The 16,501-nt window shown below is 45.7% G+C and overlaps 1 protein-coding gene across 2 annotated transcripts in view; it reads right to left on the bottom strand.

Annotated features, from left to right (window-relative positions):
• NPAS2 (neuronal PAS domain protein 2) overlaps positions 1-14,322 on the bottom strand; it is a 104,268-nt gene extending 89,946 nt beyond the window's left edge. Inside the window, exon 1 of one of the 2 annotated variants that reach the window (XM_077781540.1) lies at positions 14,027-14,322. In XM_077781540.1, the coding sequence (XP_077637666.1) occupies positions 14,027-14,319 (293 nt within the window). In that variant the 5' untranslated portion in view covers positions 14,320-14,322. The remainder of the gene's footprint in view (positions 1-14,026) is intronic. The other variant, XM_077781541.1, reaches the window with a different exon arrangement.
• Between the last annotated feature and the right edge of the window lie 2,179 nt (positions 14,323-16,501).

Here is a 16,501-nt window from a genome sequence, read left to right as displayed (position 1 = left end):
ACATCCTCTCTTTCCAGTAGATCACACCACTCCTCCTTAGCCAAGCATGTACTAAGGACTTCTTTTTCATTTCTTCTTTTTCCTCACTGCCAGGAATTAGAGCTGAAACTTCCTTGTCTCCCTTGCTCCTCGTCCATGCTCCTTCTCCTACTGGTCATCATTTTCAATTCCATCCATGCCCACTGTTCCCACTCCTACTGATCCATTTTTCACCCCAGCTCATCATGTCCTTGCCTGACCAGTACAAATCCTTGAGTCTCAGCCTTGACTCCATTTCTTCACTCAGTTCCCCTCAAGCCCCACTTCTCCTCTCATTCAGAAATTAGAGTAAAAAGTTTAGCAGTTACTCTAAAGTGGCTTAAACCCACACTGGTTCCAAAGGAGATCCTTTGTCTTCTTCCCACCTCTGCAATTTGTGTGGCTGCACAGTAACCCAGCTTAGGAAAATACAACAGCTGACAATTAACCCATCCACATAAATAAAAGGCTAAATTTCAGCAAGATCAGCTTTCTGCTCTGACACACTGGTGTCCAGAGTTGGGAGTAAGGCATCATCATCCTTTGCAGTAGCAGCAGAAAGAACATGGATGTGGTGGTCTGACCCTGGCCAGATGCCAGGGGCACACCAAAGCTGCTCTATTACTCTCCTCCTCAGCTGGAGAGCAGACACAAAATGTAGCATCAGGTTCAAGAGTTAAAGATGGGGAGAGAGACTGGACATCATCCACGAGTTACTTTGTTAGGGACCAAACAGACTCAGCTTGGGGAAATTACCTGAAGTTATTACTAACAAAATGAGAGTACAATCATGAGAAGTAAAACAAATCTTAACACCACCTTCCTGCCACTGCTCCCTCCTTCCCAGGCTTAACTTCATTTCTGATTCTCTAACTCCTACCCACCAGTAGCATAGGGAGACAGGGAATGGGGGCTGCAGTCAGTTCATCCATTTTGTTTCTGCCACTGCTTCCCCCTCAGGGAAAGGTGTTGCCCCCCTGCTCCAGTGTGGGGTCCCTCCCACCAGAGACAGTTCATGGAGGACTCCAACAGGAGTCCTTCCCCCAGGCTACAGTTCTTCACTAACCACTCCAGCGTGTTTACCTCTACCACAAGGTGCAGTCCTTCAGGAATGGTCTGCTCCAGTGTGAGTTCCCCATGGAGTCACGAGTCCTGCCAGCAAACCTGCTCCAGTGTGGGCTGCCTTACCATGGTCTTCAGCACAGCCTCCAGGGGTCCAGGGGTATCTCAGCTCCTGAAGTACCTTCTCCCCCTCCTTCTTTACCTCCCTTGGTGTCTGCAAAGCTGCTTCTCTCTGGCCGCAGTTACTCCTGCCCATAACTGTTTTTTTCCCTCTTATGTATGTTATCCCAAAATCATTAGTACATTTGCTGACTGGCTCAGCTTTGGCCAGGAGTGGCTCTGTCTTGGAGCCACTTGGCATTGGCTCTGTCAGACACCAGGGAAGTTTCTAGTAGTTTCTCAGAAAATACACACCTATAGCCTTCACTTTCCATGCAAATTCAATACAATGGATAAAAGCAGTCTTGCAATTACGGCCCTAGCTAAAATGGGTAAGAATTGAGGAAGCAATGGGAAATCAGTCTTAAATGGAAAAATACACTATATGGGCAGTGCTGCCTGAGTTCATGCCAGAAACATGACTCCCAGTTACTGCTTTGTTCTTTAAGACAATGGTTTGCAAGAGGTGTCATGCTTTGGCAGAGTGAGAGGAGATTCACATCAAATATATTTCTCCAAAAGAAACCTGCAGACTATCTACGAAACAAGACTAGGAAGAAACTTCTAAAACATTATTAACTCCAGAATAAAATGCAAAAAAAAAAAAAAGGGCTGGCCTGAAGTGAGACACTTCCTACATTATAATCCTCCCAAAACAAGCAACTTCCACAGTAGTCACACCAAGTCATTGTTGCATTGAAGAAATGCAACGATTAAGGCTATTGATCAGTTGAGATTTTGGAACCCATTATCCATATTCTATCCAGGTGTAGTCTGTAGTATTTTAAATTTCAGGGGACACTGTCAGTGAGGAATGTGAAAGAACCTTCAACAAACCCTATGTTAGAAACATCTTTCTGCCAACTCTACTATGCTCCCCTGAAACACTCTTTTGCTGAGATAGTTCATTCTGCTCAGGGGAAGAGTTTAGTTTTGCCAGTAAAGTACCTGCACACAATACACATCTGTTAAAGGAAGTTACCACTGTGCCCTTACATGAGCTAGTATCAGCAAAGATGTTTAAGAACAGACAAGATCTGGCTCACTAAAACAACCTTTCCTGCAGAACCATTTCTGAGCTCTCACTGCAGTGCTTTTCTCTTTCCTTCTCTGTGTTGCAAAACATTAATCTAGATTTGTAATTCAGATCCTCAAAAGAAGCGAGAAAGGTTACATCAGTGCCTGAGTCACTTTAAGTTTTGCACATAAAACTGTGAAAAAACATTTTTCATGAATGAAGTAGCTAGAAAGAGCCAAAAGGTTTGGGTACGTGTTCACTGCTGACAAATACTTAATAAATTTCTGAAACCTTCTGTGGCTGATGCAACATGAGAAATCCTCAGAGGACTTAGCATACAGCATCATCTTCATATGCAGATAGCCAAAAGTATTCTGCAAAAGAACACTGTCCTCTTCTTGGGGTGCCAGATGGGTGAATCTTAAAACTGACAAACATGAGGTTGCAGAGCAACCAAAAAATTCTAATTATAAATCTACATCACATCATCCAAGCCATATGCAGAGTAATTCAAAATAAGGAGAAACAGAGGAACAAATGGGTAGACAAAAGCAAAAAGTTCAGGCCCGCTCCTCTTCTTGAGACCATACACAGACAAAAAGCAGCCTTCCATAAGAATAAGGCCCCTTTGTAGCATTCTGATTTTCAGACAGTGCATCTTACTTCACAGCTGCCATGCTACCGCAATGACTGCTCCCTTTCCATCCAACCCATCCTCACTGCTCTATATATGAGTCAGACTGGAGACCTGTTCAGCCCCTAAATATGTGCTTCAGTCTTTCCATATTCAAGGAAAGAAACTCAGATGAAATTCTGAGTAATGTAAAGCATGTGCTTAAGTGTTTACCTGAATAAAGCTGCTCTGCTGAATTTGTGTGAATATGTCAAACACGTGTCAGGCAAACTCAGGATCTTCCACAGCACTCCTGTTTGCAGAGCCTCTGCCATGAAAAGCACTGTGTCCCGAAGGGGGAAAAAGTTTTTCCTGGAGAGCAGCCCAAAACGAAAGGAGCCATCAGATCAAAGATAAGTCTTACCTCCCCCGCTACACCCCTCACTTCCCCAAACAGCAGATCAAGGCAGAGGAGGACTACAAAAAAAGGAAAAAAATATATTCATTTTCCATCAGAAAAATAAGACATTCCCCCAGATCCCTTGGTTTCTCCAAGCAATGCAGCTAGAAGCAGGCTGTTGCTTGCCTGGAAGTTCATAGACCACAAGATGTGAAGTCATGGAGTGCAAGTGTCAAGTTATTTATTGGTATCTTCCGCCTCCAAGCCACTTCACAGGCTGGCAGTATGCAGGAGAGTGTTCAAACTGACCCAGCAGGCTGACCTTTCTGCTTCCACACCACAGACAGAATGGTCTCCAGCCTCCATTATTCAAGAAGCCATGGATACTTTTGTTTGCTGACCATTATTCATTAGATTTGGGAGACCAAGCTGTCTAAACTTCTTGGAGCAAAGAAAAAAAATGTTGCACATTTTACATTATGTCTTGCAAATATGAAAGCTTGCTGCAATCTTCAAACACAATATTTATGAATTGGTCTTTCAGCCAAATACACTTTTGAATGAGGATATACAGCTGCTGGTACCCAATAATATGATCATTCCCAAATATATCTTTGCCATTTTTAAAATCATTCTAGGGGCTTGAAAATAACATTTTCTTTCATTTTAAGTGAAATCTCTAGTTCTGATGTTTCAAATACAGTCTGAAATTAGATGGGTGTTGTGTGTGTTTGTTTGTGCACAAGAATAATTGATTAAATCAGCACAAGTGTAACTGATTATACACTCTAACAAAACTACTGAAGAATTCAGAAGCAAAACCAGCAGTTCTGTGAATTGTACCCAATTTTTTATGCTTACATCTCCTATATGGAATCCCCTTTTAATAATACAGTAGCAAATTTGAAATGTGTCATCACCTCATACCACTGGATATCATAGATTTTGAATGTAACCTGAATTTTTCAACACACTTACATTAATTTTTTTAAGATGTCTCTTTAAACTTTTTCATTAAAGGGAAAAATTTACATAGAGGAATATTTAAACACTCACAACTTACAAAGAATATCAGCCCTCTTTCATTAACCAGAGCAATGACCCTCTAATAGTTTCACACTGAGAAAAAATATGGCAAGAAAAAATACGCACGGAAATACGCCAAGTCTAATGCCAATTAGGACTTTGAAAATTTATATTATAGACTGGTCAAATGAAATGTGAAATTCAGACTTAAAAATTGAACTTACATCCTTCAGTCTTCTGAAAAATCATCTATTTTTAATGGAAATAGAAAAGCTATCTTTATCAAATTTCTCATTCAGTTGACGACAATAAATCTATTGTTCAGATGTAGTGGAAATGGGTCTTTGGAAGAGGAGGGTTTTAAGAAAATCAAACAGAAATTGCATCAAAGAAGAAATGCTTCTTTAACTGTCATTACTCTCTATATATAGCCTGTAGTTTTTGATTCATTTTAGGTTTGCCAGAATAACAGGCAATTTGGAACCATGAAAATTTTTTATCATTCCCATAAGAGAAAATGTATTTGCTTGTTTAAGGGAGAATAAGAGAGTTTAGTGTTATGTCTTTTACTTTAAGAAGTATGTCTGCAGGGATCCAGATGCTGAGAAGCAGAAAGCTGGTAACCTTAGCTTGAAATGCTATACTATGCATTAAGAAGCCATATACCTACTATTTATTTCACAATCATGAGTTAGGTCTTGTGAAAAAGAACACAACTTTCAGTCAGACTTGCAAGAAAATAACTTGGCACTCTCCAAATGCTTTCCATCTGAAAAATGCAAACAATTAAGAGGTAGCAGGGTGCGGGGGGCAGGGGGACGCAAGCCACTGTGCAGGAAACCAATGGAGCCAGGACATCCAGGGAGAGCTCCAAAGCCATCAGGTGCAAAGTGACAAGGTACTGTCTGGTGTATCCTAACCACAGAGGTGCATCAACACCCAAAAGAACCCTTCTTGTAGCTCCTCTTCCTGCCAATGGCTTATTTAGCATCCCAGAGCCCCCTGCTTCGTGCCCCTCTGGTTATGACTGGCACCCAGAATTGTTCATACCCTACAATACCCTGTAAAGCTGTCCTAGTTTACAGATCAGAGAAGTGATGCACAGAAAGCATTATGTATGTGGTCTAAGCTCATAACATTGCACAGGAGAAGAATTATGAATAAAACCCATTTCTCTGGAGATTTCCAGTTTTGTCACCCTCAACAAAACCCATTTTACGCAGACTTCAAAATCCACGAGTATTTTTTTCCAACTGCAATAAAATGCCAAATATTTATTTTATCAGTCCAAAACTCAATTTGCTGAAACCCTGCATCAATACTTCAGAGGAAATTCTAAGATTCTACCCAGAAGAAGAGGAAGGATTACTGAGACGAATATTGTGCAAATAAATCTCTGCCTGGATCACCAATCTTACAAACTGCTGCTTTGCCCTAAGGCAAGTACCTTAAAATAAGCACCTGTACATAGAAGGGGTCTAAACAAGCTAAATTAAATTCCTGGAAACATGTATGATGTAGATCAACTTTTTCCAGTGCTGTAGTCAGTGAAGTTGAGAATAACACTGAATGAGAGTGTGAGACAGTAAGAGAAGAGAATAAAAGAGGGGAGGGCAAGGTGGAAAGTAGAAGGTGCAAAGACCTGAGAGAAGTAAAAAGAAGAAAGATCCTAGAAAAGGAAGCTAAAGATTCAAAACCAGAAATATAAAAGGAGAGGGAAGAGTTAGAATACAAATTGAGATAAAAATTTAAAATTACATTTAAAGAAAATCAAACCGAGAAAGTGAGTAAGTTTAGACCTTTCAGAAACTCGAGTCAGTAATTCTCTGTAAGCCAAACTCTCCTTGATTTCAGTGGGAGTTTTGCCTTAATGAGGACAGCAGGACAGGCTCCAAAAGCAGCTTCATTTCTTATACTTGAATAACAGCAAGACATAACAAGATATTCTGTAGCTGAAAAAGATGATGCATTTTTGAATAAATACGGATGTTAGAAGCCAGGCAATATAAATGTAATTGCTAGAACGAGCTGAGTTACATCAGTGTGCGTCAGCTGACAATAAGGTCCTTTGTGCTGGGAAGAAAGAAAAAAGCTGAAAAAAAATGACTGGTGCCACTCTACAAACAATCAAATTAAAGGCCCAGAATAATTCCAGCAAAGCTTCCATCAACTTCAGTGACAGCCCAGAAACAAAGAAGATTCTTCAGGCCTTTTTATAAAAAAATATAAATACAGGAATGACTATGAGTGACCTATTTATTTTTCATCAGTTTTGCTCTTGCTGAAATTGTTGGAAATGCACCCAGCTGCTTTACAGAACTATTGTTTGATTAGGCTGTTTATATGAAACGATCTTTCCCAAATATTGTATTACTATATGGGAAAAAAAAGCATTAAAAAGTATTGGAGAATAAAATATTTTCCTCATCATCATAACCAAAGATAAAGCAAATTATAATAACTTGTTGCTTATCTGATGAACAGGATAAAGATTTTGCCTAAGTAAATAGTGGCCTTAATGGTCCACTTTGAAATCATATAGCTGTCTTCCCCTTTATAAATTATAAACTAAAGGAACCCTCGGTGGAAGTGTAACTGGAATGTGGGTATGTCTAACGCAAAGCCTCCAATTTAAAAGCTTTTCCTGTTTAATATGTCAAAACCAGGAACAGTCCAAATACTGCAACTAAAATCCATGGAATAACCAATAAAAACACCAAGGCAGATATTTTGTATGAGAATTAGAAATAACAGAAATATCTCATCTCTAGCTGATCACGCTGCACACAGTATTTATTATTGACTAGATTTTGCCAGCATGCCATTCTTATGCGTAATATGGAAAATATGTCAATTCTCCCAAAGTATTAATGAGAGTGTCCCACCCAAACCAATAAGTCTAGGACATGTTCAAAGTCAGATTTATTCAGCCACTGACTCAATCAGATAACCAGGAATGCTCAGGTTTTGCACAGTTACATCCACCTGTTGATTTAGAGATTACAGGTGGAAGCTGCCTTATTAAAATTGTCCTCCAGCTTAAAAATTTGACACACCTAACAGAGGGAATCAAGAGAAAAACAGTCTGGTCTGCTTATCAATGATAAAAGGATAAAAAATGATCACACTCAATTATTACTGTTTGTACGGCTAATATTATGCTTAAAGAAATTCATTGCCATCTGCAAGCCTGTTAAAATTGATTGCAATTTTGTTGTGCCGGTTTTCTTCCTAATGGTTGAATAGCATTGTCTGTTTTTAAAGGAAAAAACCCCAAAGCTGCTTGAATAATGAATTGCTTATCCCTTGACAGAACAAACCATAGTGATGAACTTTAAGAATGGTTACCAAATTAGAAATGAGAGTGAAAAACAAGTATTTTCCTGTTCCAGGCTTTGTTTTTAATGTCTTTTTTTTTTTTAACTAGATTGAGTGCTGATTACAGAAAATTCAAGGCTACCCAGACATCAGGCTGCTCAATTGACCGGAAAGTTTGATGACTTCTCTAAAAAGTGATGTTTGTGCATGAAATTAAGTCAGTATCGCTGGTTCTAAATAATTTAAGGGGGGAGAGAGGAAAAGGTTAATATTGCTTATTAAATAATGTTAAATGAGATCAAACAAGACGTGCAGGATTCAGGAGGGCTCTTGGAGCTCCGTTTGTTTCCCCAGGCTGCTTATGCAACCTTGTTTGTGCAGGCAGTGCAAGGGCCTGCCATTTTATTACATAAGGTAGCCCAAAAATATACAGCTAGGCGTTGTGAGCTCCATTAAGTGCTGCATTGGAGTTTTTGTATCAGTTAGTGTCTGGAAATTTTAGGATACTACCAGAAAGGCTTAAGACATTGCTAAGTTTGGGATTGGTGCTTGCTGTTTTAATAGCAATAAACCTCATCCAAAAGCCAGCAAAACACCATCAGTGTGAGCTGTGCTTTAATACATTGTGCTTTGACCATTGCTTAAGCGGACAGCAATACAGCCTTCGGTTTAGCACAGCCATTGTAAATGCAATCCATGGCTTTAAAATCTGCCTTTCAGATGATTAAGCAAATTGTCCATTTAATAAACAGCAGTCAACACAACATTTCTGTTTTAACCAGTGCTTAAATTCAGTGGATAGTGAAGAAATTTAATTCCCAGTCCTCTCAGTTCAGAAGGTCAAAGCCTGGTCTTGTAGAGACAGATGAAACTCTAACTACAGCAACACCTCATCAGAGAAGATGCCCAATCTTGGCCCAAATGCTCTCCCTGACACTGGGCAGCAGGGAAGGCTGGGGAAGCCTGTGTCAGGGGGCATGTAGCAGTATTACAGTCTCCCAGCAGGGACTTCTTCAGCCAGGCATTGTATCTTGTTATTCAATGCCTTCAGGTGGGATTGCTTCCCTGAATGAACTGCTTTCTGAACCTACTTGAACACAAGAAGCTAATTCTCACCATGACTGCACAGCTCCACAACAGGACACCAAGGAGGGCACTCAAGCAGTGTACAGTGCTTTTTGTGGTACAGTTCTGGACCATGCCTTGGCTCTTCTTTGGAGCATTTCAACTAGCTCCTCCCAGCCAGCCTGTTCCATGGCAGATGTGCTGTAATGGGGCCAGCCCTGAGCAGGGAAGGTACAAGCCACCAGCAGCATCTTGGCCTTGGGAACTGAGGGGGGCTGGCCCACTTTATTTTGCAGAGAAGACAAAGGGAGACTACCTGGCTCAGCAGCCCCTCTCAGCCATGGTCAGACACAGGTGCTGAGGAGCAAGTATAAGAACAAGTCAAAACAGTGGTGGCATTTCTTCAGGATACTCACCAAGCTTCCAAATTATGCAGCTCAAAACTTCCTATGCCAGAGGCAGTGGTTTTAAGTTTAATAGCTCTTGATGGATTTCTCTTCCATGAACTCATCCAGTCACCTCATTAGCTGATGTAACCTCTCAGCATCCACATCCTGTGGTGAGGAGCTCAGCAGTCTGACCATGCTATGTGAAGAGCAATCTCCTTTTGTTTCCATTCCTGCAACTGCCTTCCCAGTGCCCTCTGCTGCTATGGCTGTGATCAGTCATTCCTGGTTTGCCTTCTCCATGCTTTGCTTAATTTTACAGATGTTTGTTCCATCACTTTATCAGCATTGTCAGTCCTCACACTGTTTCTCTGATCACCTTTGCTACATCCCTCCAAACTTTCTCTCTTGCCATTATCCATCTCTGATATGGGGGAATCAACAGCACAGGACACTGAAGATATAGCACATTATAGATGCTACAGTGAAATAAAGATTATTCTTTTTTATTATTTTCCATCCTTTTAAAAATAATCTTAATGTTCTATTTCCCTTTGGTTTTTAACTCACACCTGCACATTGCACTGATTTTTTTTTTTTTCCCCCTGAGGTGTCCATGGAAGATTTTGTCTAAGCTTTGGCACCTTTGGTGACCTGTAGCCATTAATTTATATGATTATAGATATATTTTCTTCTATTTATTTTCAAACTGACATGCATATTACATTTATATCACTTGAATATACTCAAGGAGAAAGGGTGATTGAAATGTCCCAGTAGATGACACTGTCATGCCAGCACTGCCTGTACATTTTGAAATTAGAGGTTTCATACCTGAACTTCCAAATTTCCAAATTTGAGTTCTGATCTCAAACATACATACATGTCCTCTAAATTTTTTTCCTGTATCATCATTCCACTTGGCTAGAAATATTATATTTTATGCAGACCCCTAAGAATAGTAGTAAAACAGATGAAAAATACCTTCTGTCATAATCAGGCTAGCAGAAGCCCAGCTGTTTTACACAGACTTGTGCCCAAGCAGGAGAAGGTCAGATAATCACCCTGTTCCCACAATTTACATGGTCATTTTTGGAGTATCTTGATGCTCAAGGCATGCTACCTGCCACAAAGACACAGGAGAAAGAGGTGGCATTGCCTCAAAGTGCTTGCAGCTAAAGGAGAGGACAAGAAACAGCAGGCAGATGGGGTACTGTAATACTGGCATAATAGTATGGCAATACTATTTCCTAGTAACAAATGTCCAAGCTCACCAGTGACCTAAGTTTTGTGAGAGCTTTATTTTACTGAAGTGACAGGTGGATTTTCAGACCAGAGCAGAATTAAAAATAGTACTGGGGATGCATAAGATTATTCTTCCCAAACATGGGAGGCAGCCTGCAATAAACACTGATTTCTGCCATGGTCCTTGGATAAAACAACAGAAGTGTCTTCACCAAAATCTTTATCAAAGTAATTAAAACCAACATTTTTGTGGGACTGAGTTGTGCCTCATGGTTTGCCTTCAGCGGGAAGAGACACAGGAAGAGAAGCATAAAACCAGTATTTATCCCTCTGTCCCCAAAATGTATGTTGAATTTATATGGATGAGGCCAAGAAAGCCATTCCCCTAAATTCCTCAATCTAATCTGCCAACATCCCTGGGCCACCACAAGATAAATGCAAGGAGCAGAGAATGAACCACATCTGCAGCTTCTCAGCTCCTTATTCAGAGCATGAGCCTACATGACCCACATCTCTTGTCACCTCCTTGCCTTTTCTGCCTTGCAGCTCTTGTATTTTTGAATTCAGCTGGCAATATACTGTTTTACACACACACACACACACACACACACACACACACACACACACACACATATATATAATGTATGTATGTATATGTAGATATTCTATGTCCCATAGCATGTCACAATAGCTTTAGACCCTCCCAAAAAACAGCAATAGCAAAAGCAGCACTGCATAAATAAATCTACCACCATCTACGCATTCTGCTTAAATGCTATTACATGGTGTTTCCTTTTCAAACTTCAGCAGTCAGACTCATAAAATCAGTCTATCAGCTGATGCAGATTACCCACTGAATTAAATTAGCTAAAATAATACAAATATTTACATGGCCTCAGCCTACCTTTTCAAGAAGTCTTATTAAGAGCAAGGACCAACATACAGTTAAGCCAAATCCAGGAAAATTATCTTTTTATACAGATAATGATCCTTCTGCAAAATCTGCAATTCAAGTGCATCTCCCTTAAGAGCCTAGACACAAAACTAAAAACACAAATGGAAGTTACCTAAGTTCATCTAACACAGAAAGAAAAGCAATTAAATGCACATAAAATGTGTATTTGGCTGTTATTTTTAACTGTGTGACATTTACCAATCCAGGGAAGAGACAAATAAGCAGAGGCAGGGGCTGAAACACAGAGCAGGCAGTGTGGGGAGGAAAATGATGAAAAAGCAGTAGTACCATGTCCTGGTTATTGAAAGAATGGAAACCACTGTGTTTCCGGATGTTCAGGTCTCCTGTCCCTGTACACAAGTGTCAAGTTCCTCCTTTCCACCATTCCTTCTCTTGGCGTGGGTTTACCACCTGTATCTACAGTTCCCTGCACCTTGTTCCCAAGATTTGTCATCCATGATCCCACAAATCCTTTGTCTCTATTCTCTTGTCTTCAGTTTCTCCATGTATCCATCACCAGTACTTCTCAAAAGTGGGACAGTTCTAGTACCACAATTTCTTGTCACCATTCAAGTGAATTAAACAGTCTCCTGCTTCACTCTTCCACTGCATCACCAGGCACACCCTGCCACTGAAGGCACAGTTGAGAAAGTCTTCTATTCTCCTTCCTGAACTCACTGTAGAAGCAACACCTTGGAAGAGTAATTGGGGGAAAAGTCCATTCAGCCCATCAGCCACCAACTGGAATGCTCTCATCCTTCCCAGGAAGAGGAGCAGTTGCTCAGCTCCTAACAGTGCTGGGATGTTCAGCATGCCTTGTGCTGAGAACATCTTCAAGCAAGTGCAACAGTCAAGCCCTCAACAAGTCCTCTCCCAAGAGCACATGCCTGGAGCATTGTGATAAAATTATACTGGAAAGAAATTCTGGAAGATTCTCAGAGGATCAACAAAATGCGCACCCCCATCACAAGATGATCCCAAGCAAAATATCTTTTCCTTGATCCAAAACATGATGCCACAAGAATTTAAATCTGAAGGAAAGTGTTTCTTAGCACAGTGAAAGAAATTCAGATTCCCAGATCAAGGTCTCCTAATGCAGGATGTATACCTAAACCATTTTCATCAAATACGTGGTCAAAGAACAAGTTTTTGTCTTACCACGTTCTCAGAAATAACCAAACCATTTAATTTGAAACTTCCCAAAGACAGTCTGCCTTCAGAAGGCACTCATCCTGGAAAATACCAGCCTAAGCTCAAGCTTAGGAAATGCATAACCACCTGACAGCAGATCATTGTACTAGAAAGCACTAGCTAATTTTAACTGTAGACAACATTGCTGCCTATGAAAAAAGAAACAACTCCTTCAAGGGCTCTTGCATGCTTCAGTGTAGAGATTTGGGAAAAAAAAAATCATAATTCTGTGGATTCAACCTTGCTAATGTGCAGGAAGGCACCTTTATTTATGAAGGAGAACTAATTTAGGAAAGCTCACTGAAGACCCAGGCTTTGGAGCACACAAGTGCTGCCAGCTTGAGGAATCACCCTGATGTCACATACCTAGTTCTAGAAAACCTTCATTTTCACATCTTCAGTGAATGTGCAGTTTGGTAATCACATTCTCCAAATACTCCTGGGCATCTCTGCAGAGCAACCCTGTGTTCTTATTCATCTACTGAAATGTATGCAGTATTGGGCCCTCCACCAGCTCTCAGAATCAGATGTGCATCAGTGGATGAGCTGGCTATGTCTGGACACTGTGAACTCTAATTATTTAGTACCACCAAACAAATTAAACCCACAGTTTAGTGCATTAACATCTCACACTGGGATAAATTAGATAATTTTCCACTTCAAGAGGCAACCACTTGTTGAACTGAATGCTCAGGTTGCCTGCGCCCATCCGAGAGATCCCTACAGCCCTTCTGGAGGTTTAGCGCCATGAAAAAATCCAAGTTCCTCTGCTGGCTGTAACGCTTATAACCGCTAATTATTTCTGAGTCACTTGAGTGAAAGTAAGCTGCCATCCTGTAGACAGCTAAGGAGTAGGGAGCAAAGTTTCTGGATGAGCGTGCTTGTTAATTGACAAATCAAGGTAGTGACCACAGAGGAAAACACCACGGCACAACCCCGTGTGAATCCGGTGGTGCCGTTCAGCCGTGTATTTAAGGTTTACCCCGTGCCACACACGGATGCAAACACGCGGGAAGGGAGTTCTGCGCAGGGCTGCTGCAGCAGCAGGGCTCTCCCAGCGCACGGCACAACCTCTGCTCCCCCCAGGAGCTTTCACCCATTCCAAATCCCCACTGCTCCTACTGGAAGTTTTCCTTGAGCAAACACCCGCCCGGTCGCATCGCAGACCCTGTTGCTGTCTGGCTTATAGGAACCCCCAAAGTCAGGAAATGTCCAACCACACCAAAACGAGATGGCGAGGAGGACTGCTTAGGGGGCAACTTATTTTCCAAACGGAGGGGCTCGCCCGGCCGGACCTCGCCAGCCCGGCCGGGACAGACACGCCGCACATAAGCGTGCTCCCCACGGAAACTTTCCCGCGGCAGAGCCATGCCACCCCGCACCACCGGGCGCGTCCGTGACCCCCACAGAGCGGGGGGCACCGCGGAGCTGACCCCGGCCGCCGCCGCGGGGGTCACGCTGGCCGACCATCCCGCGTGGGTGTCCCCGGCGGGCGCCCCCCGGGCGGGTGTCGCGAGTGGGCGCCCCCCGGGACGGAGGCAGGGGTCGGGGCCGCACGGCCGCGCGTTACCTGGGGTGCCGGTGCTGCGGGAGCGCGGCGGGGAAGCCCCAGCCGCCGCCGCCGCCGCTGCTGCTGCTGTCCGCGGTGGCCACCTGGGCGCGGGAACCGCCGCCGGTGCTGGTGCCGCCGAGCTGGATGCCGCCGCTTTTCCGGTGCCTCCCGGTGCCGTTGCGGCAGCGGCCGCCGCTGCTCCAGCCGCGCAGGAGGCCGGCCTCGGGAGCCGGCAAACTCTTCCTCGCCGACGAGGAGCCGGGGACGCTGCCCGCCTCCTGCCTGCCGCCGGTGCCGGTGCCCTGTCTCATGGTGCGCGGGGCCGCCGCATGCCGCTCTGCCGCCGCCCCGGGCGCCGCGGGACCCACGCGCGCCGGGGCCGGGGGCTCCGCCGGCACCGGGAGGCCGCCGGGAGCCCGGGCTGCTGCGGGGGAGTGCGGAGGCCGGAGGCCGGGGGGGCTGCTGGCTGGGGCTCCTGCTGGGGCATTAAGTTGGACGCGCGGCCTGGAGAGGCAGGGCGGGCGCGGGGGCTGCGGGGCCGATAGTTCTCCGCGAAGTTGGAGCCCGGCGGGCGAGGCGGGGGCATCCTCTCCGCCGGCCCTTCATCGCCGCCCGCCGCCGCCTCCCCTCGCCTGCCCCCGCCGCGGGGCCGCCGCCCCGCGCCCTCAGCGGGCGGCGCTGCGGGGGCGCGCCCCGCGCCCCGCGCCCATGGGCGCAGCCGCGGCGCCGGCGGCAGAGGATCTCCCGTGCCGCTTTCCTCCGCCGCTCGTAGCCTTCTCCGGCAGGGAGCGGGGGGAGCTGGGGGGAGTGGGGGCCAGGGGGAGCCCGAACGCGCGGTTGTTGCTCAAAATGGGTCAGGGAGGGGGAAAGGGACCCCGGCGCTAGGCGCCCCCCTACCCGCGGTGGGCGCCGGGAGGGCCGGGCTGGGGCGGTGGGTAGCGAGAGGGCTGCGGAGGAGCTCTCCCGCCCCAGCTCCTGTGCACAAGTGCAGGGAATGTTCCACTGACCTACATATTTTTCCAAACATACGTGACCTTTTTTTTTTTCTCTCTCTCTCTCTCGTTCTGTGGGAGGAGACAGGCGAGGATCCAAGAAAAGGAGAAGCTGGAAAGAGAACGAAAGGGGAAGCAGGGGAAAAAAAATCCTCAACCAAAGAGCCAGCCCCGCATCAAGGATGGTTTCACACCGCCGCCGCGAGCGAACCCCGGCGTGCCCACGTTTACATATGTCTGTAGCGATATCCCCGCTGCGCACCGGCGGACGCCTCGGTAGCCTGACCCCGGGAGCCCCCGGCGGCACCGCCGGCCCCGCTGGCCGGACTGCGCCCGGTGCCCGGCCCTGGCTGCCGGGGCGATCGGCGGGACCCTGCGCGGCTCCGCCCGGCGGGCTCGGGACACGCTCCCAGCTCGGCCTCCGCGCCGAGGGGGGTCCTGCGCCCTGTCCGTGCCCGCTGTCCCGGCGGTGCTGGCAGCGGGAACCGGGCCGGAGCGGGGCACGGCACCGCGCTGCCCGGGGCAGGCTCACGGCCTCGCCGGGCACAGACAGGAGCTCCCGATCTGGTTATGCAACGGCGCACAGGCAATTGGAGCAAAACCTTGACAGAGAGCGCTTTTTTTTTTTTTTTTTTTCTTGTTTCAAAGTAGGTCATTCTTTTTATTCCCTATTTTGCCTTTTTTTTTTTTTTTCTTTAATACTCTTCCTGCAAAGTGACCAGTAAGAGAGAAGGCGGTGTGGTGTGTTGGAGCGCGATAGGAGCTAGCGATCGGAGCCTTGCTCTTGCCTGGACGGGCACTCCTGCCGGCTTCTGGAGTTGCCCTTCTTTCCGGAGTTGCCCTTCTTTCCCCAGGAAGGCACAAGTGGCCGGGGAGCGGGGGCACGGCTCAGGCAGAGCCCGCCGCCTCCCCGCCGTTCCCGGCCGCGCTCCCCGAGCCTCCCCCGGCTCAGCCCCGGGCGCCGCGTCCCCCGGGCCCCGCCGGCTATTGCCCCCTGTCTGCTGTCGCCCTCGCACTGGCTTTGTACCCGGGGCTTGTTGGCGCTGCTGGCGGACACCTTTCACCGGCAGAAGGTGTTTTCCCCGGATATACAGTATTTGCTTTCAGGAGAGTTGTATTTTTTCTGTTCAGAGGAGTTTGCTGGGGAGGGAAAGCCCCCGTATCGAGGTGCAAGCTGTGTCCCTAGCAAAAGGCCTGACTGCACAGCCATGCCTCTTTCCATAGTTTGTGTGGTGGGGCAGGTGTTGTTTCCCCGTGCCCCCCCATGCCTCCTTCGGTAAAGACACGTTAATCCTTGCAAAATATCCACCAGCAGAAAACACTGCCTGCTCCGGGTATGCGTGTGTGGGTGCAGCATGTGGACTGATGGTTGCTCCAGCTACCTGTCTCCTGCAGGGAGCTGTGCTGCTTCTCCCACTACCTTCACCACCCAGCTCACCCAGTTATCCCGCTGTGATGTTCACCTCCTGCCATACACCTTATCCAGCCAGTTATTTGATCC

The sequence above is a fragment of the Lonchura striata genome, chromosome 2 (assembly GCF_046129695.1).
Source record: "Lonchura striata isolate bLonStr1 chromosome 2, bLonStr1.mat, whole genome shotgun sequence".
NCBI lineage: Eukaryota > Metazoa > Chordata > Aves > Passeriformes > Estrildidae > Lonchura > Lonchura striata.
Note: the sequence above shows the minus strand (reverse complement) of the source record. Positions and strands in the feature narration are given on the sequence as shown.